A 25482-nucleotide genomic window follows, 5' to 3' on the forward strand; every position below is an offset into this window, starting at 1 on the left:
GTGTTTCTGTGTGTTCAGTATGTGCAGAGAAAACTTAGTGAAGTTTCTTTCTGAGCGGCTTGGGTCACCCGTCCACACATTTTCCTTCCTCGTGCTCAATTCAAGTTCCAGATCTCATATCGTCTTCTTGTCCTGTCATAAATGTTAATATAATACCTTATTACCCTTTGCCTGTGACCCTCATAACGCCATCAACAAAACAAAACAAAAAAAGCAAAAATATCAAAAACATTGAATAGGTCTGACAAATTGCAACATCACATAATAAGTAGAATAAAACCCAAAGGAACAGCAGAGGTTGTATAAACGTTGTGCTTCTTTAATTCCACTTTGTAAAGTCCTCCACTGTCCTAGTTGTGTTTTAGTTTAAACTTTGTTATATTTAATATATATAGAGATAAATGTACACGTATAATCCGCACTGAGGTTTGTCTCTTGTGGCAAGCAGAGGTTGAGCAGAGAGGCTACCAGGAGCGCCCTTCTTTTAGTCCTCCGTGTCCTTTCCTCGCTGTTCACTTGTTTATTCTTTCATTCATTCATCAAGTTTATTTTCCATCTGTCTCTTTGTCATTCAGCTGCTTCCCCGATCCCAAAAGGCTGGGTTGGAAAGGAGACAGTCTCTTTTAAAAGAAGAACTTCTTCCTTCTTTTTTCTATGTGTTTCACATTCTTCCTGGAGTCCCTGTTTCCTCGTTTTATTCCCTCAGGTCCTTTGTCATCTTTGGTAGAGTGTCCGACACTTTGGTGTGTCTGGGGAATAGGATGGAGGAGTCAAGGAGGTGGGGGTGGAGATACATACGAGGGCGCATGTAATGATGGAGAAGGTTGATGACAGAGCGGTGAGGATAAGGTGACAAAGTGACACACAGACATGGATAAAGTTGTTCTAATAGAGTGACAAAGGAGATAATATGAGGTCTGACAGTTACAGATCATTAATTATGTTCACCTTAAGTTCAACATGAGCATCAGCTGGTTATGCTAAGAGTCTAAGGGGGGAAATGTTTAAAGAAAGCAGAGCAGGAGAACAAGACAGAGATTTTGTGTTACAATGTATCGCAGCGAGAAGGATGAAATGGATGCATGGCGGATAGAAAGACGAGTGGAAAAGGACGGACAGTTAGGGAGACAGGCGAGTGTCAGAAAGGAAGAGGAGAAGGGAAGAGAAAGAAGTAAAAGAGCACAAGTTGGGGCAGTGTCTGTCACTACAGACAGGTGGTGCTGTGGGGAGTGCTCATCATCTGTAGAGTAATGACAGGAAGCAGGAGAGGCCAAAGGTCAGCCAGCTGGCCAATGGGAGCGAGCGTGAGCCACCAATCAGGACTGTGGAAACAGATGCACAAAAACAGATCAGATATGAATTAAGGATATGAGGTGAAAATACTCACAGACACCATATTGGCAACTTCTGATATCCATTGGACCACAGCTGTTGCAGTTTTTATACGTCACACCCTTATTGGTATTATTGTGGCTGCTTTTGCTGATATTATTATTGGCATTCCTGCTAAAAGTCTGTTTTTTTTTGTCTGTGTGTTGCTTTGTGTATATCTACCTGTCTATTATTATTCCGCCCATCCAGTCAAGCAGTCTGGTTCTGGTCAAAGTTTCTACCAGGTCAATTGTCGGAAGTTTATTAAGTTGCCACTGTATCCTAGTGTTTGCTAATGATGGATTTACATTGAATTTTTAGCAGTTGTATAACGAATATAGCCAAAACCTGTTTTTTTATGAACGTGTTCTCTGGGGTAGTCGAGTCACAAAACCTCAAGTCTGAGTAGAGTCTTAGAACCCAATATTCCAGTTTGAGTCTTGTGAGAAGAATCCAAGTTGAGTCCAAGTCAAGTCCCCATTACCTAAGGATTTATAAAGAGGACCACTTTTGTTCTTCAAAGTATTCATGTATGAACCTGAACTGACTGTGTTGGACCTTTTGGATGTGTAGGAAACATGTTTCATTCATTAACACTAGAAGGGCCAGAATTCCATTTCTACTAGAAAGGCTACGAGAGGTCATTTTGACTGCCAGATTCCAAATTGTATTATCTGTTATGATAAATACCCAATATAGAGAATGACATGTTTATTGTTTAAGGATATACTATGTATTTCTGAAAATATAAATATATTTTTATGGAACTTTCCTTGGGGAGTCACTTGTATCTGCTTCTTATTCAGATAGATCTGCACTGTCCAGTTCCTGGAACAACTGTCAGGCTTCCTCAGCAGTCATCTCTCTCTTTGTGCTTTTCTTTGCCATAATTGCCAAAATAGAGTTGTCTATTTTCTCAGTTTCAATCCAACACTTTTCAAATTGCTTTACACACTACAATGATAGTTGCCAAGCAACCAAGAGGCATATGCCTTGCGCGAAATTGTATGAATCTAATCGCGGCAGTCATTGCGACTACCTGTGGCTGAAGCAGGTGAAAATAATCATATAATTGTTGCCTTTTGTGCAATTTTTATAACTGACATTTTAAATACGTAAAAACATAACTTTAGGAAACATCAAGAATCGTCAGCATCATAATCTTTAATTTAACAAATTTACACAACATATAAATGTGAGAACAGTCAAAATGACCACCTTGGCCTTTCTAGTATTAACATTAGATTCTGACTGATCCTGTCTTCATGTCTGTAGATTAGATTGTGCACCACGTCTCTTTTAATGGAGAGACCCACTCATCCATTCTGCTGGGGTGGAATTGCTGCAGGTGTCTAATTAACTCAAAAACGCCAGCAACCAAGCCACTATTAATCAGAATTTTAAGGAAGCAACTGTGTTGGACTTATTCTGTTGGCATGCAGCTTGCTGATAGTAGAAGTCCAATTAACTGTAGCATCCCTTTTCTGGGTGCATCTTCAGATACCTGGTGAAGTTTGACATTGTCCCTGCCTCCTCCTCGATGGATCTTTACAATTTGAACATGTTACATTACTCCTGCTTGGAATACCTCTTTGTGGCTCCTCTTAAGGTTTCTTGGCAGAATCAGTTGCTGAGCATAACAGCATGTGGATGCACATGCAGGCGGACTAAGGACTCCAAGGTCCAAACCATGGACTCAAGTACATCAGCAATGAGAGTGTCAAAGGAAATCTCTTGCTATGATGCAGCTCTTCATAAACAAATATATTCAAAAGATTGATTGATTGCTTTGAGGTAATACTTATTGTGAACATAGCTGTCTTCACTTTCCTATGATTAAAAGTATGCTAGCTCATCACTGTGGCCTTGAAAGCACTTATTTCTTTAATAAACTTAATTTAGTCCCCTGAGGCTGTACAGGAAACAGATCAGTAGTTCTATCTGATGTCTGTATTTGTCTCTTGTATTCTGCATTCAACAAACAAAAGACTAACATTGACATAACATGAATTAAGGGTAATTAGATACCTGTATGTATATATTTATACATCTAACCTGAAGTATCTCAAAGCCTGGGGTTTAGTACCTATGTGTGTGGCATAGCTTTATTTTTCTTTCAGTGTAACAAATGGCATCATTTGGACAATAACCATGTTCAACAGTGGAGAGTGGGGGGGATAGGATGGGTAAACAAGAAAGAGTAACAGAGAAATTGAGATTGCACACTTTGTCATAACAGCAGTAGGATTTAAATAGGAAAGTTACAATTGATGTCATCATCACCAATATGTGATGGATCGTTTCTCTGAGTTTCTTTTCTCCAGACTATTAAACCTGTGCAAGAGAATGCATTCCACACATCTTTAATGTCATTTCATGTAATTGTTTATATCTGTATGTACAGTTATAACCTGCACTTTCAAATATATCATCCAATTATTTTGTACTATGTCAAATCTAATAGTTTTGCATGGGAGCAGTGCATAAAAATGCCCTCCTCTTATATGTATATCTACAATAAACTCTCTTTTTATACACATCATTACAAAAATGCAGCAACAAATTATGCGTACACGCTGCTCACAGAGTTTCGTTAATAAAAAAGTGGGTATTGTATTACAAAGATCGATATAATTCTGTATCAAGCATCTGTCCTTGAGGCAGAAAATCAATGTTTATGAAAAGAACTCCCACAAACATACACACACACACACAAACACACTGCTACAGCATAGTTGAGGTCAGCAGATTCAAGTAAACGTTGTGTTCTACATGTCAGTCCATTAGAGGCCTTTACTGCCTTAACTTTTTACCCATCCTCCTCCCTGCCCCCTTCTCTCCATCGTCTCTGATTCAGGTCCATACAGATCTATACATCATGCATCTCTTTGTTCGGTCATGAAATTAAATAGGGTCGGAGAGATAATGAATTACTATGGGCAAATGCACAACAGTATGTTTTGTGTGTTCATGTTTATGTTGTGGGAGATTCTTTGTACTGTATTTTATATTACTGACAGCGCACAGGCATTTTTAATCCACTGACATAAATCTGAGCCTCTAATCCTGCTATTTTTGCCTCACCAGCGAAAAAGTCAAAATATGTTTAACAACCCATATCCAAATGATCGAAGATAATGTTGAAAAAGACAAAATCAACTATTTCCATCCCCTTCTGTTAGAAACCCAGTATTTAGATGGAAACTTTAGCCCAGCCAGCCCGGCTGATGGATAAAATAAGGTAAAACCCTGCTGTAAAGCATGTAATCTATTTATCTGGAAGCAACTACTAAGTGAGCACGAGTTTCACCTAAGTGAGGAACTTGTTAAAAAAAGTAGTATCTCATCGAGTGTCACAGCAGAGGCAGAAATTTAAAATCACTTCTACCAAAATCAAACTGCAGGTTTTAAACACCATTATAGCATGATCTAGGAGACATATGACTTAGGGACCCGTCTGTGCTGAAAATTGATCGTTTTATTCTGTGTAGTGTGTTAAAGGAAAGACAATCAAAGCCACATCTTGGACCCCTCACGAGGATGACCAATGAAAGCACAGAGAGCTCTCCATGTGAAAAAGTCACAAGTGTAAACAAACATAATGCTTATGGCTTTTTTGATGGTGTGTCATCAAGGTACTACCATGACTGAAAAATAGAAATGTTGGCAAGAAACAACAGACACACTTCAGCAACCTGGTCCAGTCTAACTGCTGCTGGCATTTCCAAATGTAGTCTAGCCTAGCCCCTTCTCCTTCCAACGTCATCATGTTGATTTGCCATGTCTTTTGGTTAAGTCACATTTTCATGGCTCTGTGATCGCTTATTCTGACTCACTGATCACTGTAACAAGATTGCACAAAGATTGCGAAATCTGACCTCAGCATTGCTGAACCATCTATTAATGCCAGTGTATCCTGCTGTTTTACTTTGAGACTATACATGTGCAAGTTACATTGAGTGACACAATTTCAGATATAATTTTGATAACTCGTGTGCCAACAAATTTGCCCGAATAACTATGACCAGTTGATGTCCTTAACATTGTAAACCTGAATAAGGGTCTTTGTAAACTGGTCCAAACATTTATCCCGTTAAGTACTGTTACAGAACTGAGAGGCACAAACTCTTTAAATTGTCCAATGCAAGGAGATAGTTATTTTTAATCACACAAACTCACTTGATAATCAACATGGAAGCTATATTGAAGAAACCAGTCTGTTAGCTAGTTAGCAGCCTGCTAGCTAAGCTAGCACAAAGTCATAAAATCTCTCTGAAATCCATTCATGAATATTTTGAACTTATTCCAGGCAGATTTCAGACAGAAGAGGACAGAGAAGAGAAGAGGTGTTTTGCAGGCACATTCCAAAATGAATGACTAGACTTCTTGTTGACTTGCCTCTGTACACATACATACATGAAAACGAGGCGTTAGACGTACAGTTAGAGACAAGCTTACCTTCCAGCACCTCTGTGATTTAAGCTGGCAAAGCTACACCAAACATGTCAAAAGTAATCATCCTTCATTTGCAGAGGACCGTGGGTAAGAGTCCCCTGTGAGTCCACATAATTAACCTGAAGTAAATGTGTGTGCACGTTACTATGTGAATGTAGATACTACAGGCGTCAGATGTGTGCATTTTTTATTACCCTATTTGCACCCCCTGTGAGTGTCATTAAAAGTTTGCATTTTAAAAGTACTTTCAGTAATATGCACGAGTATGTGCCTGTGTGTGACTATGGTGGTTGTGTGTGTGCTCATATGTGCATGTGTGTCACAGGTGCATGTGTGTCAACTGTGTAATTCTGCTAGGCTCACCTCACACTCCTTCCACTTCCTATGAGATTCACCACAGTCTCATTGGAGGAAACACACACACACACACGCACATACACACACACACACACACACACACACACACACACACACACACACACATACAAACACACGTTCACACAAGGACATGACAGATTCCTGATCAAAGCTGCCATTGATGTTATGTGCTGTTTGTACTTGCGCATTCAAAAACACAACCTCACTATGCATGCATGTCTGCCTCAACCTATTTGTCTCTCTCTATTCATCTATCAAAATATCAAATATATTGTTTCCTGGCAAAAGTAATAGAGTAACTCTGTAAGGTATCAGGCATTGTCATTATATGTGTAAAGTATAGAAAGCTATATGAGTTTAATATTTCATTTTAATGCCATTACATCATGGAAGTATAAGAAGACTGCAACTATTAAAGTGTGTAGGCAGACCTACAACAAAGGTGAATACAGTTAACTACAGATATCTGTGGATCATGCAATTAGTCTCATTCAATGATAAAAATAAAGGAAGACTCATGACCTTCAACTAAATTATATTTTGGGTGATTTATAATTTTTTTGTTGTATTTGAGTCTCCATGTTCCTGTTTATGATGGTTTCATTTTCCCTAATTGATACCTTCTTTGTCAGGTCCGCTCCATCATGAGGTCAATGATTTACTAATTAATTATGCCTGTGACGTGCAATAATACAGAGTGATATATCACCTCAACCACAGTTTACAGACACTTGTTATGAATTAGTTGCATGGCTGCTATAAATAGCACCACAGCTGTGCCATTCCGCTGTTGTTTAATGGATGAAATGGCACTTTGTATTCGCCGCTAATGTCACGGAAAGGTGCAACGTGTTGGATCAGGCAAAAATCTGGATATAGCACAGCAACAGATGTTGTAAGGCACTTCTGCAGCCATATACTGTATGTGCTGAAAATGAGGCTCTTGCACATTTGCCAAGACTGACTATGATTATGGATTGTAAAATTGGGCCCCAACGTACACACAGCTTTAAAAATCTAACAAGAAGCGTGCGTGTGTGTTTGCATGTTTTCAGATTGCTAGACCCCTTTCAACTTTGTTAGCCTTTGAATCTTGAGTTAAGCATAAATGGTGGAAAGTTTGAACTGAGTTTGCATTTTCCACTAAATGAACCTTTTGATGACATCATACCTGGTAAACATGATTTAGTTTAATCCTCCTCTAATCCTCACTTTTCCTCATCAACTCCACGGTGGCAAACTTTGTACCCCAGACAGAGACATTTGTGTTTCTCACAGTGGCAGAGACTCTTTAGTCGCATGCCTGATAATTACCCATCTGTCTTCACTGTGTGTCTCTGCCTGCACAAACCTGCAGGACACACACGCACAGACGCGCACACTCAGAGAGCTCAAGAGCTTTCTTCTTCCTGTTTACACCCTAATCCATTATTCACTCTATCCGCCAGTGCCTTTACATGCACATATGTGCTAGATCGCTAACAAATACACACACACACACACACACACACACACACACACACACACACACACACACACACACACACACACACACACACACACACACACACTTCTTACACTGGGGTTTTGAAGAGGTAAAAGCAAGGTTTCAATAATTCACCTTTTCGTTTTGGCTGTTTTGTGTTGTTTCCGCAGCTCTAATGTTTTCTTTGCAGCCTGTCCCAAAAAGTGAACAACACCATGAAGGTTCTCACCACATGTTGCTGCATAAAATCTAGCTTGTTACACTAAAATCCTCAACACACAACACTTTTTTGCATTTTGTTCTTTATAGATGTGGGTTGCTCTACCTGAGATCCTTTCTATTTTTTCCACACCAAAGTATTTTTTAAAGTAAGGTTCTAAAAATAGAGGGTGCTGTATGCTATACTGATGATAAAGTTAGCTGCTAAACATAAACACTTTTGGCTGCGCCATGCTTTTGTTTTCAACAATAATAATAATACTTCTCAGTAGAAGTAATTCTACTACATAATGGTAAAAGCCAAAAACAACATTAAACCCCCTGTGTGGAGTTTTTTTTAGCTGGTTATGAAACAGACGGAAATTGACAGTGCTGCTTCTTTAGGAGCTAGAAAAAGAAAAACAAGACCATTAGCAATAAGACTGAAAATGTTATCAGGTAATTTTTGATGTCTGACTGTTAGGGGGGTGCAGGTGTCAGACCAGTCACTGACAACATGCTGGAGAAATAACTTTTTCCACCACAAACATTTAGAGGAGGTCAAATGTCTAAGTTGTCAGTAAACAAAACGTACATATGCAGGATATTATCAGCAAAGAGAGAAGAAGAATCAATTTGTCCATAGGCAGCACCAAAATTGGTACGAACCAAAAGTTTCCAACGTGAGCTTTGAGTACAAGTTATTAGCAGAGCAGTTCAGAGACCCATTATTTATTCTATTGTATTGTATTATTTTGTATTTTATTGTATTGTATTGTATTGTATCGTATCATATTGTATTGTATTGTATCGTTTCGTTTTGTATTTTATTGTATCGTATCGCATCATATCATTTTGTATTGTATTGTATTGTATTGTATTGCATTGTATCGTATCGTTTTGTTTTGTATTTTAATGTATTGTATTGTATCGTATCACTTTGTATTGTATTGTATTGTATCAATTTATATTGTATTGTATTGTATCGTTTTGTTTTGTATTTTATTTTATTATATTGTATTGTATTGTATCGTATCATTTTGTATTGTATTGTATTGTATTGTATTGTATCGTTTTGTATTTCATTGTATTGTATTGTATTGTATCGTATCATTTTGTATTGTATTGTATTGTATTGTGTCGTATCGTTTTGTTTTGTATTTTATGGTATCGTATCGCATCGTATCGTCTCATATTGTATTGTATTGTATTGTGTTGTCTGGTATCGTATGGTATCGTCTCATATCCTATCGCATCGTATCATATTGTATTGTATTGTATCATTTTGTATTTTATTGTATTGTATCGTATCTCATTGTATCGTATCTCATTGTATCGTATCTCATTGTATCGTATCATATTGTATTGTATTGTATCATATCATTTTGTATTGTATTGCATTGTATTGTATTGTATCGTTTTGTATTTTATTGTACTGTATTGTTTTGTATTATATCATTTTGTATTTTATTGTATTGTATTGTATTGTTTTGTATTGTATCGTATCATTTTGTATTGTATTGTATTGTATCGTATCATTTTGTATTGTATTGTATTGCATTGTATCATTTTGTATTGTATTGTATCGCATCGTATCATTTTGTATTGTATTGTATTGTATTGTATTGTATCATTTTGTATTGTATTGTATTGTATCATTTTGTATTGTATTGTATCGTATTGTTTTGTTTTGTATTTTATTGTATTGTATCGCATCATATCGTATTGTATTGTCTTGTATCGTATCATTTTGTATTGTATTGTATTGTATTGTATTGTATTGTATTGTATTGTATCGTATCATTTTGTATTGTATGGTATTGTATTGTATTGTATCGTTTTGTATTTTATTGTATCGTATTTTTTCGTATCGTATCATTTTGTATTGTATTGTATTGTATTGTATCATGAGTCACCCCAGTGATTCCTACCTATAAATATAGTGTTTCGGTCAGCTATATTTGTGTGTGTTTTTATGCGTGTGTGTATTTTTGTAGACATCGCTTGGCTGGCAGAGGGCAGTTCTTAGTGCAGTTTAACTGCTGGCAGGTTTTAGTATCAAATTCTCTTTCTTCTTGTGGTTTTTAGACCTGATTCTTTTCTCTATCTTCTTCCCACTCAGACTCTTTTTCACTCAAACCCACACATACCTTCAGTCACTCTCAGTCTTTGACCTTTTCTCTTTGTCCGTCTCCTCTCCACAGCCAACTCTTCAGGCTATTTCTCCAGCGCACTCACATGGACATGCACTCATTCTTTGTAACTCAATTGTTTTTCTGGCTGGGTCAGACTGGAGTCAAAGTGCATTATCACAAATGGTAGTTTTTAGGCGCAGAGAAGTAGTCTGGCATTTATGAGCAGATAGCTTAGTTTCACTCATCCAACATGTCAGCATGAGTAGTGTGGCGAAATCATGGTTGACGTATGAAGTAAAAGCAGCTCTCCTGGTTAACTGATGCCTCATCACAGCTCAGTTTCCCATGTGTCTCTTTTGCTGCATAGATATCCCTGTTTTGTTTATTCTCTTTAAACTTTTTATTTTTCTCCAAATTCATATAATTAAACACTTTTTCCTATTCGTTCTTTCGTTCTCACTTAAAGGTAAATAACAAGAGCTTTTGAAGGACAGTGCGCAGAGATATACAGATAACAAAGTGTAGATGGCTAATAGGGAGCGGAAGGTAAGAGGAACAGAGACAGGAGATAATGAAGGAAGGTGAGGGGGTGGCAGCAGGGATCTGATGTGGAAACTTAAAGGATAAAAATAAAGAATAGACAGGGTATGTGAGGTAAATAGAACAATTGAAACAGAGGAAGGAGTGCATATGATGATGCTACCAAATCGCCTGCACTTTAGTGTCCTGTCCACTTGTCCACCCAAAGCTTTGACATAATTTCTCTTTAAGCCACATTTGTCACACCTCCAGAACAAGAAGGAAGATGTACTGTTCTCTTTTTTCCTTTCTTTCAACATTCCTGTCTGCACTGTACTAACCTTTTTTTTCTGCTGCTCAGTTGTTGTTTTTTTTTGTATGAAACCAATTCAGTTTAATTGAGCTCTGTTTCAGATCCTTAGCAGGTGCTTTTATGTCTGTAATAGCTATCAACAATTCTGGACCTTTGTGAATCATCATATTCTCTTTATTTTGGTTCTCCGAATGTGCTTGCACAAACCATTGACTGTATATTAATATGGACACCACACCTTTTAGCTCCTTCCATTGTGAGATGTAAAACCAAAACACAGCCAAAATGGGCGTGTTACAACATGTTACACTGGTGGAGCCAAGGCGAGCATAGAAGTGATCTGGCTGTTGGAGCGGACGTCACACCCCTTCTGATAACCAAAGCATCAAAGATCATCAGGTTGGTGCAGACCACAGAGGAACAGATTCTTGTGTAATTTTGGAAAGCTGCAGGAGCCGCATTTGTCAACAGAGCTGTCAATCAATCATCTATCCAACATCAAATGGTTAATTAAAACTATGCTTGTCAGAAAAATGAACACTTAGGGATTAATCAGCATGACAGGAACTTACCAAGCAGCAACCTCCGGTCTAAAAATATGAGTCCAATGCGGAAGTGCTAAAAACTGCAGTTTGTCAAGGATCCGATTGAGGCTGGCTCCGGAGGTACCGGAAACCACATAAACGGCAATTTCAAAATAGCCAATCTTTATAGTAGAAATAAACATATTAACAGCCTGGTACAAAAGACGAGTGTAGTCTGGATAGCTCATTTCTCGATCGGCACACACTATACGGGGGGTGAATTTTTTTCTAACGCAGCAATTTCGAAGATATTGAAATTACGAGTCTTCCAATGAGAGGCTAAGCTAACTTCATTGACAGGCGGGAACACTGTTGCTGTTGGCGAGGAGGCTCAAAGCCCGCCTCTTTACGCTACAATGGGTGACATCACGGATACTACGTCCATTATTTATACAGTCTATGGAACTTACTAAAATGACAGTAATTGTATTTGAAAACAGTATTTAAGTAGTGTTTTAATTATATAATTTGACCCATGTCCCATCTGTTATAATGGAGGAGAAAGGGTTCATGACCTATACTGCAGCCAGTCAGCACAGGGAGCTCCAAATATTTTGGCATCACAGTCCCTGAACACTTGTGGTGTCTATTTTAACATACAGTCTATGGCACAAACACAAAGAGGACATTACTGTTAATCACAGATTCCTCTTTGTGTCTCTTTTTCTCTCTGCTATGGAAAAGTCTATCTTACCTGTCTTACCTGCGCTGGCTACAGTGTTCTCCTGCTTGCACTTCCCTATGGTGATGGACACGTCGTCAATGGCGATGTCCCCCTCGAAGCTTGGACCTCGAATTCCTTCGAACACAATCTGTTGAGGAGACAAAAGGAACAGGTGTTTGGTAAATAGAATAAATACAATATGGATTAAAACTCAGTAATTTCTCTGCAGGCAAAAAATCTTGACTCAAACAATAACTCAGAGGTTATTATCCAACGTGAAATTCCCGCTATAAATAATGCAAAAGATGTTATATTCTAAATTATTTTACATTAATGTGTGAGTATTGTACTTTTTCTCTTCATAACAGACAGAAAACTATGGACAGACCAGATATTAAACTGGCCTAATGAATCATTTAAATATCACTGAGTTAGATAATTAATTATGTTAAAACATTAATCAAACAAACAGCACTGATAACAACATGCAGGTAGTAATAACCTGCAGTATAAAATATTCAGAAGTTGCATTCTTATCCTGTAATCACTTGTGGACCCACAAGCACAAAACTAAACAGGAGCCTCATCTGAACACTTTCCAGGCGATAGCCACCAGCCATCTGGTTTTGATTGACAGCCTAATTACTGTGGCGTACCGAGGCACCCAACTAATCAAAAACCAAGTGATTCAGTCTGGAATATCTGAGTGAGAGAAAAAGCCCTCAAAAAGGGGAAACTTTAATGCTGGAAAATAACAAGAAAGCAACTCTGATGGCTGTATTTACCAGCTTTGAATCTAGACTTTGGTGCATTTTAATGTTTAAATTTAAATAAGACAGCCAAGTTTCTGTCTGTGTAATCATGTCAGAGGGAACTTCATTGCTACAGCAATAATTGCTTATTTGATCTGTTGAGAAGTTTCTACAGAAATGTACATCAGACTCAAATAAATGGGCTGACTCCATGTACTGTGTATATGAAGATTTTTTATTTGATTTGCCACTTAGCCCTTGAGCAAGGCACTTGGACCCTCAATTTATTCCAATACAGAAAGAACAGGTGCATGAAGGTTGTACGGATGGAATAACAGCCTCCATTCTGTGTAAATAGCACATACATATATAACAAGAGAGTGAGCAGGTGCGTGCATGGAGGGGTTCAAATATGCATGACTGGCCTCACTTTAAAACTCCATCTGTTAACACCAAGCTGCAGTGGGAGAGTATTAACAGAGTGTTTAACCCAAACAGAACAGACCTGCTGTCAATTTGTGTGTAATTGTATCAAACTGCACTGAGAGTGAGTTCTATTAACCCCGTCCTGACACCACCATGGAGAACAACCCGACCTCACCCCACGTATGTTCAGAGTAAATGAAAGGTGGAGAATGGCAGAGCAAACACCGGCGTAACCATATCTCACTGCTGCAGCATTCCATTACCTGAGTTTTAATCTGCAAGCGAGGAGCTGATAGCTCCTTACAGCCTTGTCAGCTTGAAGTATCAAACAGAAATTCATGGGGCAGATACCAATAACCTATTCACTGCTGTTGAGAAGGATCAACATGTGCATGGGAGTAATTTCAGCAGTTCTACTCAGCAGTGTAATCATGAAAAGTCAAGTTAAAGGTGAATGGAGAAAGATGCTGGAAATGGATAATTCTTTAAATGTCATTCAAGTACTTTGAACAGCCTCTGGCTGAGCCACTGTTACTCTGTCTTGAAAAACACTGAACTTTTTTTCTTTGGTTCAGTAAACTGCTGCCAGTGTGACCTCTACCAGCACACACTGCAGGCTATGAGTTCAATGGCCCTGAAAACTTGCAAGAAATAACATGTATATATATCTGAAATAATCTGTCTCCTCTAAAAAAAGAGCCTCATTCAGTTAATTCATTGAGGGGGAGGGAAACACAAGAGCGGATCCACCTCTTTTCTACTTGCTTTCTAATTTAGTCTCAGAGCGAGAGATCTTCTTTTGAATGAATAAATAAAACAATTAGGAGAAACCTTGAAACTGATTGGGCGGCATGAATAGGGAAAGAAAAGAAGTGCAGCAGCCTGGGCTGGATAGGTATAGCAGCCTGGCTCGTTTGTGCAAAAGGATTATTTGATTTCCTGTGAGGAGGGTAGCAGTGACAGTAAATCAGGGGATGCAGAGGAAAGGGTCTAATTGGTCAAAAGGCTGTGGTCATCTAATTTAGAAGTGCTTTTGTGCTTTTTCTTCACTGTGCATTTCTCACATACTTTATTAATGTATTCTCTTTTTCTTTTACGTGTAAATTTGCATCGCTAATACAAGCAGCCCAGCACACTTCGGGATCCTTGTAGCCAATGGCATACACACATGCATGCATAAACTGAATACTGGAGCCTCACATGGGTACAGCTGTTCACCTGAACGCATGTCTAATTTGGACAAGTCAAATGAAATACACACTGTTGTGTAATTAGAGGCGATCAGAAGAATAATTGGGGTGGAACGGAGTTCAGACACTCAACTCTGGCCTTGACACACTAATAGACAGAAGCACTGCACAAGTAAGCATCTACTTTAGGCTGAATACCAACACATCCAGAGCAATCATCTCCTCAAAGATATCAAACAGAACAGCCACACACAAAGCAATGCATGCTGAATATGATCACATTTGTGTTTATTGTGTTTATTTTTCCAGAGAGGCCTGTGCCCTTTCACTGACAGCAGAGGTGTGTGGTCAGTGCCACAAGTGCCTCACACTCACACTAACATCACTTCTGGACTCCTTGATAAAGTGACATATTTCTCAGTTTTTGTCCGATCTTTGCAACCTTGGGAGTGTCAAGGTTGCTTGACATAAAGTTTTGGAACGTTTTCATGTTTGACTTTAACCACAGTTTATTATCAGGTGTACTTTAATGTACAAATGTAACCAAAAGGGAGCGATATTTCTACTCTTTCTTAACTAATAAATACTCCATACCTCCTCCAATATTGCCATGCAGCCAGAATTTTTTTAGCCTTCTTCTCTGGGGTAACTTCTAACTCTGAATGATGTCCTCCAGGGGATGCATCACTTAACGTCCATCCCAACGTAAAGGCCGTGTTGGGGTATGTAGGTAATGGCGTTTGTTTTTGTCATAACACTGAAAAGCATGTGACAAAGAGAGTGGGTGTGGAAAACCTGAGTGAGAAAGACAGCTCAGGAGTGTGTGTGGGTGTGTGTGTGTAGGTGTGGGTGTGGGTGTGTGCATGTGTGTGGTGTGTGTGTGTATGTGGTGTGTCTGTGTGTATGTGGTGTGTTGTGTGTGTTGTGTGTGTGTGTGTGTGTGTGTGTGTGTGTGTGTGTCTACAGGATCAAAGGCTGTACAATAAAGTGTCAGGTTGGAGTTGTGAATGTGTCGTTTTGTCGAGCCTTGTAACCTTTAATGTTCCCATTGATGTGCTGTCCACATACCGGAGGGGACACAGCAGTGAGAGAGAGAGAGAGGGAGAGGCAGTGTGTGTGTGTGTGTGTGTGTGTGTGTGTGTGTGTGTGTGTGTGTGTGTGTGTGTGTGTGTGTGTGTGTGTGTGTGTGTGTGTGTGAGAGAGAGAGAGAGACGAGAGAGAGAGAGAGAGAGATGAGAGAGAGAGAGATAGAGAGAGAGAGAGAGAGAGAGAAAGAGAGAGAGAGAGAGATAGAGAGATGTACAGAGACAGCTTTGAAATACCAGTGCAGAAGAGATTCGGTGCAGTGTGAAGCACACAAATGTGGGTTGGCCTGGTTTCCAACAAGCCCCCCAGGAACCAAACACTGCAAGGAACACAGATGGCCTCTGGGTAAACCACGGAGGAGTGAGTGGGGACACAAATAATCTACTACAACATGTTACCTCTTCTTTTTCAAAATCCATTGACTTAACGTGTTCATGTTTTTTTCAGCTCTGTAAGTTTGTCTGAATAAACAAGTAGCTTGAAACCCTGTTGAATCTGATTATTTTATTATTATGCAACAGACATTGCAGCAGATTTACTGACTGAGAGTATAACAGTGGAGTCCCTTTTTCACTGTGTTTTGGCAGCTTAAACTAACTGTTATTTTCCTCTTAAAAAGTGATAAACCAAATCAAGAGCAGAGAAGCACCACTGTGCCAGTTCATATTTTGTGTTTTGAGAACCTGAATCTGCAGACATTAATCATGGCTAGCAAACAGTGAGCTATTTAAATTCTGATGCTTCGATATTGGTTGGCTGTACCACTATTTAAATAAAAGCCTTGTCCTCATGCATGCAATCTGCAGGACTACAGCTCTTTCAGAGTGGCAGTAAGGGAAGCTGTTCTCAAAGACATCATTACTTTTGTTGGACAGAGCACAGAGAGAAGGGAAATGCAGAGACGAGTGGCAACACCTCAAAGGCCTTCGGTGTATGCAGTCAGCGAGCTGTGCACAGGACAAGAGAGTTTGCGTTCTCCATGGACGTGCTCTCGACATGAAGCAGAAATGAAACAAGCGTCAATATGCAGCCATTGTGGAACTAACCTCAAACAGCCTAAGCAGTGGGCATTCATCTGATTTATACAATTATATGAGGTTTGTCCACAGTGGAAATATGAGATGATATAACTTGGTATTTGCTGTTACACTTTATTGAAGATTTAAGTTGGTTATTTAATTGGAAAGAATGGGGGTTTAATGCAAAGGCTGCTACAATAACCACAACTATACTCAAATAGCAAGTTTGTCATGACTGACATAGATAAGGCGCTATATGTGACATCTAACCTGTATTCATATGTACTCTTTATGCACTGGTGATACATTGATATTGCCATTACCAAACCTTGAAATCAGGCCTTTGAGATGAGATATTAACGTAATACTGAAAATTGACATAATTCTTACAATTTATTCAGTCACTCTGAGAAAGATCTGAAAAGAGAGACATTGAGACTAAAGCTCTACTCAAATGAAATACTCCTGGTGAGCTGTATGTGTGAATGAAAACAGTTGAAATTTTCACACGGACTTTATCCGAACAGTGAGATGTTCAGGAAAGATCAATGCAAGGGAGCGGCAAGGGGTGGAAGACATTTGTATCTTGACACCGGTGTTCTGTTGAGTTTTGCTGCTTCGTTGAAAAATGCTACCATCGCTGAGACAGTCACTTTGTGCTATTGATGAATGTTTTTTTGTCTTTAATATTAAACCTTTATTTAAGATTTCAGGAGAAGGGTATATCAATAGATCAATATTCCATGCTAAATAATGCTTGGAGTACAGAATCACTATAAATCACATCACTACTTTTTTTATACTCTATTACAAATTCAGATTTCAGAAGAAGTGTTTCTAAATAAACCACCATCCTAATTCAAATAATGGTTCCAGTGGTGACAAGCACCCAGGATTCTGGCTCAACACATGCAGTGAATAGTAGCACATCTTCATAGGAAGCACTGTTGGACAGAATACCAGTGTGACCTGAAGAGTGACACGTAAAGGGATGAAAAACACATCAAAAAATAGTTCTACGGAGCTCTGATTTCCAGTATGTTCCCTATTCACTCATTTGTTCGTACTGTTTGTTGAAACGTTGATACTCTTCGCATTGTTAAAAAGACAAAAAGTGTTGTCAAGGTGTAATATTCAGTGCTTCGTCTGCAAACTTTTCTCAATTATCTTTATAACAATTCTTCACAATAACAGTGGTGAAGTTTGGATCAACACTTATGACGTGCCCCCCCCACTTATTTCTGGCAGGGCTCCTGAGATGTTCTGTGAAACTGGTGCTGAAAGGGGCACTCCACCACATCCACTGCACACGTTCGAGTTTCTTTGCTATTCAAAGGAAGCACGTCTCATCATGAAAAATAAGTTGTATTTCGACTTCTGTGGTGATGAAGAAGGGTTTGGAGACTACATTATTTTAACAGAAGCCTGAGGTATCAGCTCCAGCCATAGAATTACAAAGACATGGCTGTTTACAAGGCAGGAAGGAACGATCAATAGGCACAGTGGAGTAGAGCAAAAAAGTGAGTGTAGTGTTAATGTTTCTTTAGCTTGACCTCAGGATATCTCTGTTGTTGATATATGCTTCTTCATTGATTTTGACATTTTTTCTCTCTTTGTTTCACTTTAGTCCTCCAACTTTAAGAATTACTATACTAAATCAAAGGAGTCCTGGTTTAACTTCATTTGTTTGTAATGTAATACTGTGCAGTTCTATGATTTAGAAGAGGAGTGTGGCACTTCAGTGACTCCTAGAGATTAAATACACCCTGCGGAGATTTAGAGCACTATTAGAGCCATGGTGCAATATTTTATCCAGTAAGTTCTTGTTTTATCTATATCCTGCACAAGGACACACGCACTTGCATGTGCATAAGCTGGTGTTGATTCACATCCTTGTGGCAATTAAAGTAAATTATGTGGCAACAAATGTGACAACACAACAGCGGCAGCAACAACAAGTCATGGGGAGTCTATTGGAAAGCCAACATGGGTGTTAACAAATCACCGTTTGAAATGCTTCAAAGAATTGGCTCTTGTTCATTTAAAAGGAAACTTAACAAGGCTCTAAAACTGTATGTTATGGCTGAGTTCAATTATTGTTTGGAGTGAATTCAGTAGTCCAACATCACACACATCTTATTCTTATGAGACAAAGCTAATGCATGTGCAGTGGAGGCCCAATATTGAGATGAAAAACTTATGAGCAATCCTCATGCAACATTCTCCCTTACTCCAACCAAATTTCAACTAAATAAGCGACAAAAATGGACAGAGTTTGGATACCATTTAGTTGCCAAGGGCTGCCAATCCTTGCATCAGTTACTTGTGAATACACAGCAATGCCTAACCCAGTCCTTTGGCTCCCAGCATCGAAAACACACACAAAAGCCTTGCTCATCTTTACCAGTCATCTCCTTTACAAACAACACCGGCATGGAGAGTTTTAGCTGCAGTGAGCCATAGAAATTGGCAAAATAAGCTCAATAGAGTCATTCTTCACAATTTCAACTTGTAGAAAAGAAGCTAAACAGCAGAACACAACAACAGCAATTGTGTCAGGTAATTCCCTTTGTCAACAGCAGACAGCTCAATCATTATTATTGATTGTTGGGAAACAGGCACTCCCGAGAGACACAGAGGAGCTAGAGAGTGTGAGACAGAGAGAGAATAAGGGGAAAGAAAAGGCAGCTAGAGGAAGAGCAGCAACAGCAGTAACAGAAGGTGGCGGCAAGAGAGGCAGCAGTGAGGGCTGGGAGAAGACTCTGGGGGGGTGCGCCGAGGGAGAAAGTCATGAGAGACGGACAGGTATGGAGCAAGGGGAGAGAAATGGTCTTCTCCCTTCTTATCTCATTTCATCAGGCCCTTGGGGAGCTCAATACATAACAGAAAGTAGAGAGAAAGGTGGCGAAGGTAGAGAAAGGGAGAAAGTAAAAAAATGTGTTTATCAGCTCACCTCCTCTGGCTAGTGTTGGGATCAAGGTCGCATGCTGTCTACATTATTTAATAACTCTATTATCAGCAGATATGTGTGACAGTGTGTATATGTTTAACAGGTTGAGGAACTTGAAAATCTGTTCGAGTTATTGGTTCAGTACAAAAACTGTGTTGTTAATTTGAAGGACGGCAGAAGAAATGTTCGTGTAAGTTATTCAAGCAGAATTTGAAAGATTTTAACTGAATTTTCAAGGTAAAAACAAACCATTGAATACAAAGATCTCTAAGAACTTGGAAAGGTGATAAAAAGTGCATTGATGAGGGCTTTGTCCAACTAAGTGTCTTCACGTTTTGAACTAGTAGAACAAAAACAATTTCACTCATATTACAAATTACACCTGTGCTTTTCCTGCTATGACAGTAACAAAATATCTGCCATGAAAAACGCCTTTTGGACCTTGGTGGAACATGATTGAACACCACAACATTATATAAAGCAGTGGAGAAAGTTCCAGGACATACCCAGGCAAGGACACACACACACAAACATGTGATGGATTAGACAGAATACATGCACGAATGTGAGAGAGAAGTAAGGGCAGAAGAAAAAACACACACTCATAGTGCCACATGATGGAGTGGAAACTCAGCACTGTAGATAAAGTATGTACACACACAAATAAGAACGACCACTCGAGGAAAAAGGGAGAAAAAAGAAAAATAGTCATATATGAGGCAACCTTCAGTTGCCAGGGAGACGACCCTTCTCTTGCACGTATTCTTCCTCATTCATCCATTCTGCCTAGCACACCTTCTCCTGAGTCATGATAAAAATGGGGATGAATATTTAAAATACATTAAGTGCTATACTCATGATACATATGCACATTCACATGCCTTGTTTCATCAAGTTTACCCACCCTCTTTGTGTATCATTAAATCACTTACGACTTAGCACACTAACACATAAACAGAATCCTCCTTGCCGTCATTTTTTCATTGTATAATTTCTTTCCATTACCATCTGGTTACACCGTCCTGTCCAATTAAGCTGCCTGCTTTTGCACTGCAGAGACACTATGTCAAAAGGACAGTGATCTCCAGCTGGTATGTGCCTCTCCCTGCAGAATGGGTATGTGCACTGAACAGCCTGTTTCACACGTGAAATCTAGACATTTTATTGATATTTTCAGGACAGGTATATTTTCAGTACCTGCCTTGTTCACCTCATGGTGGGAGATTATCTGTGTCAAACGTGCTCTCACCACCTGATACGCTCTGTTTGGTTTAGGTGAAGAGGAGCGGCAGCATTGAATGCAGGAGAAAGGGGAGGAAGAGTCTACCATAATGGTGACTGCGTCTGTTTTCATACTGTATTACAACATAATTTCTAAAGATGTTTCTGCAACACAAGTACAAGACTGACAAATCATCTACTGGCAACTGAGGTGAGCAGTAAGGAGGGTAAAGCAACTAAACTCTGTTTAACCTCAACGATGTCATCACCTCGCCCATTCACCCATGTTCAATGTCCTGGATTATTACTTGTTACATTAAGATCTCACCAAGAGCTCGAGCTGGCAGTAAAAAAGTCCAACAAGTGTCGAAGTGAGTTGGCCCAGCACGTAGCCCACCTTGACAGTTTTGTGAAATTTTCAATTATGCAGTGAAATTATGTGTGAAATTGGCTTATGTTTGTCATGGGTGGGCGGTGTCTCTTTCATCATATGTGTGTCTATCATCATTTATTTTGTTTCCAGCTGCAGGAGGTGATACCTTCAGACAGGTTACAATTCAGAATGATTTTTGTGTGTGTTGGGCTCTTAACCTGCACAATTTAACCCCTTCAATGACTCATGATTCATGATTCAATGATTCTCACTGATGATATAGTACAACTTTTTCCACTGCTCCCCAGTGCCCACAGCTGTTAAAACCCTGGGGCTCATATATTTATTGTCCGGTTGAATCAGTTCGCTAGTTCAAAACAAGGTATCTAAAAAGTTACTTTAAAAAAAAAAATGTTATTCTTGTAGGACACATTTATGTCAGTTTTCCAAAATCGCAATCTATCCACTTGACTCTATTTTCTACCAACTTCTTGCTTAGAATTTATAAACTTGTGTAACTATTTCATTTAATGAAGAATTTTAATCTGTCAGAGATAATTCCACGATTTGAAACAATATATTTAGTCATTTGTTATAATGAAAATGAGCTTACAGATCTTCCCCAAAATACTTTTAAACTATTTGTCACATGGCAAAAATATGACTTTGTAATTCCACAAATATATTGTCAACAGCACTGATGGGTGATGAGAGCAACTTTGCTCTCAGTGCATCTATGGAAACGCCCCACCATACCTCAAAGAGCCACTCACCCAGCAAACCCCTACCCAGAACCAAGCTCCAGACCATGGGAGATCGGGCCTTTTGTGCTGCTGCATCACGTCTGTGGAACTCCCTGCCCAGCCACCTCAGGACCCCACAGACCGTGGATGCTTTCAAGAACCATTTAAAGACCTTCCTCTTTAAAGAGGCTTTTAACTTATTTTAAGTACCCCTTTTAAGAAATGTTTAAGTTTGTTCCCTCCCTTTTTTACTGTGTGCCTGTAGCACTTTGAGATTTATTGAAATGAAAAGTGCGTTACAAATAAAATGTATTATTATTATTATTATTATTATTATAATTATTATTAACAAGACTGTACAATTCAAAAACTACTAAATATAATTTGTGTCCAGTGTCTTGTATGCCCTGACGCAAAGTAACATCAGATTTTAAATGTGACTCTGTTTTCTAAAACTAAACAATCTTTGCACATTAAACTGGATGTCAGTCAAACGCTCCTTCTCTGCTTTACATGTGTTAAAACAGAGTAGAAAGGGTTGGACTTACAAACAGGAAGTTGTCTACATGAGTGGGTGGTTATGTATATTGGAATCTGACACAAACCACAAATCTTAAGTTCTGGATTCTCCAAATTATAAGTAATTATAAAACATCCTCTATGTGGTTTCCCCCCATTTTCAATGCTAATAGAAACTAACATTTTTGCCACAGAGTCAACAGGCAGAAAGGTAAACTATGTTGTACTCCTTTCTGCGGATTAATTAAATACGACATGTGGGATCTGGCTGTCCCTGCAATCACTTCGTTGGCGAGAATGAATCACCCTGGTGTTTGACGGGTAATAATAGTCAAGCAAACAAAAATGCTATAAAAAGGCAAATTATTGTCAGACCAGAAAAAAAAAAGTTCACATCTGTTCAAAGCATCACACTTATTCACACACACATTGTATATGTGTGTAAGTGTGTGCAGTGATTTGAAAATTTTGTCTGAGACTCGTTAGCATACAAATGTGATAAAGTCAGCATTCTCCACCATCACAGAGGAGCCCTAAAAGACACTGTAAGCCCACTGTTTCAGCCTTAATTTTGCCTGTAATGGTGTAAGAAACACGTTGTCGCAGAGGCATAGTTAATGAAGAGCAAATGCAGCCCCCAGCTAAGGCCTTCAGCCCACATTCATCATGGATTCAATTTCCCCCATGCACGAACAGAGAGTATCTGGAATCATTACAACACAACTAGCAGGCATCCCTTGCTCATAAATAAGCCTGTTAATTGACCTGTCATAGCTAATTGCTGCGGGGGATTGGAGACTGGTGTGTGTGTGTGTGTGTTTAAAGAAGAGTTTGTCTGTATGTGTGCATGTGTCTGAATCCATCAAAGTGTTTATGCATGTAAATATGTGTGTGATTAAGCTGCAAGTATGTGAAGGAAGTGTGTGTACTTGGGGGGTTCAAACAGTTGGATAGTTTAGGACTCTTTCCTGTGTGTTGATTTTGCAGCCATTAGTCATCAGCCTTGAGACACAGGGATGTGAAGTGGACCAGGGCAAGAATCGACCCAAACTGGTCCACATGTCCCAGCTCAGGGCCAGAGAGAGAGATAAGCAAAGAAGAAGAAAATAAAAACAGTAAGAGAAAGAGATCGAGAAACTCACACAGGAGGATAGTTGCACGCAAAACAAAACCATCATCACTTTTTTTCCCCTTCAATGTTTTCTTTTTTTCTCTGCTGGGTTGTTAACTCACATAGGTACACACATACCCACACACACACACACACACACACACACACACACACACACACACACACACACACACACACACACACACACACACACACACACACACACACACACACACACACACACACACATACACACATACCCACACACACACATACACACATACCCACACAGAGACACAGTGAGTGAGAAAGTGAGTGAGAGAGGAAGCATCATGTCCAGTCAGAAAGAAGGAGGACTGAGTCATCTAGTTTACTCGGCCGGATCCCAACAGGGGAAGAGCTAACTGCAAGCGCAGCTGCCAAAGAGCCAAAGGGACCTCAATGATGTGTCAACAGACAGAGCTCAAACACAGACACATCCTCTGTTTTGGCTCGCTGACCATTTTTGCCTTTACTATCGACTGAATGTGATACAATAAACTTAAACTTTAAACTTCTGGTGAACTCTGACAAGACCATAATGCACAAGTCAAACCGGAATTTAGACTCAGACCTTGACTTTATTGAGCTTGATCGGTTTAAAACATTTTATTAGGTCTTGATAAAGAACTTGGTATGAAGGTTGATATGTTAGTGAGAAAACGTTTTTATGAAAGTTAGCTGTTTGTGATGTAGACCAGAGACACAAAGCAAAACAAGAAGTAAGCCTCAAGCGGAGTCAAGTTACCGAATCATATACATTTTCCTGTAGAGCACTCTGTCTCATACTGCAGTGGGTATTCAAAATGTATTAAAAGTAAAACATAAAGCCTGATTAATTTCACCTCTGATTTGTGAACTCTATAAACCAAACTCAGACTTTAAAGATAATCTCATGTGCATTGAGTCTGCTTTCTTTTACTGGAGAGTACTTCTTCCATTTTTAGTATCATTTTTTCACCTGTGTCTCTATGGCAAAGTAATTAATAGCTGTAAGGTCACCAGAGCTTGACCAATACGTGCAAAGGCAGATGAATACATGAGGCAAAGAAAAGGTACTTTGAGATTTATTTTTATTTTTTAAAGTTATATTTGTTGGTATTGTTGCCTTTGTTTGGTAGTACAGCTGAAAAGAGACAGGAAATGTGGGGATCAGAGAGAGGGGTAAGACATGCAGCAAATGGCCGGGGCTGGGAGTCGACCCTGTGGCCACTGCAACAAGGACTAAAGCCACCGTATATGGGGCACTCGCTTATACCACTAGGCCAACAGCGCCCCAGAGATTTGTCTTTTTAAAGAAATAACTTAATCAAAGTACATTTATAATGACTATTAGACACTGACAACCAAATGAAGTGTCAACCACCATCTGCTCAGTTGTAAACTATTGAGTCAGAGTGCTGAGCTGGACAAACTATGTGAAGACACCACTTCTATATCGCTCCAAAAGAAGATGGAAATATTAGAAGATATTATGCATTATGCAGATAAAGCTGCCTAAGGGAGATGATATCCCCAAACCAATGTAACCAATGTATTTGTCAAGTCCCTCATGACACATAACTGATGGGAAACTTTTTGTTTGAAATTCAACTCAATGTTTTTTCAATAAAATGTTTACGCAATGGGAAAAATAGTGTTGATTTGTATCTTTTTTTCATAATCTGTAATGGCCACTCTGTTTAATAACAGGTCTAAATGATGGTCAGTATATCCAGTGAATCAGGTCCTAATCCTTACACAATTCCAATGTCCCACTGTTTTTCTAAAGACAGTAGGTTGCTATGAATCCTATTCAGATTGTTCACATTGGTGTGAAACCTCACACTCTAACTTACAATCGGCACATTCCTGATGAAGTGAATTATCCTCCAGTTACTGTGTGCATAGGCTTTCTGGTGACATTCAGCAGAAAATGAGCTGGATGTTCACTGAAAGGCGCTCATTTAT

General features: G+C 39.1%; 1 protein-coding gene across 2 annotated transcripts in view; it reads right to left on the bottom strand.

Moving 5' to 3' along the window:
- Positions 1-298: 298 nt before the first annotated feature.
- The window catches only part of LOC117809300 (MAM domain-containing glycosylphosphatidylinositol anchor protein 1), a 241093-nt gene continuing 215909 nt past the window's right edge, over positions 299-25482 (bottom strand). Inside the window, exons 17-18 of one of the 2 annotated variants that reach the window (XM_034678869.1) lie at positions 12134-12251; positions 299-1322 (exon numbers count right to left, since the gene is read on the bottom strand). In XM_034678869.1, coding sequence (XP_034534760.1) covers positions 1237-1322; positions 12134-12251 — 204 coding nt within the window. In that variant the 3' untranslated portion in view covers positions 299-1236. The remainder of the gene's footprint in view (positions 1323-12133; positions 12252-25482) is intronic. The other variant, XM_034678880.1, reaches the window with a different exon arrangement.

Source organism: Notolabrus celidotus, chromosome 3 (genome assembly GCF_009762535.1).
Source record: "Notolabrus celidotus isolate fNotCel1 chromosome 3, fNotCel1.pri, whole genome shotgun sequence".
Taxonomy (NCBI): domain Eukaryota; kingdom Metazoa; phylum Chordata; class Actinopteri; order Labriformes; family Labridae; genus Notolabrus; species Notolabrus celidotus.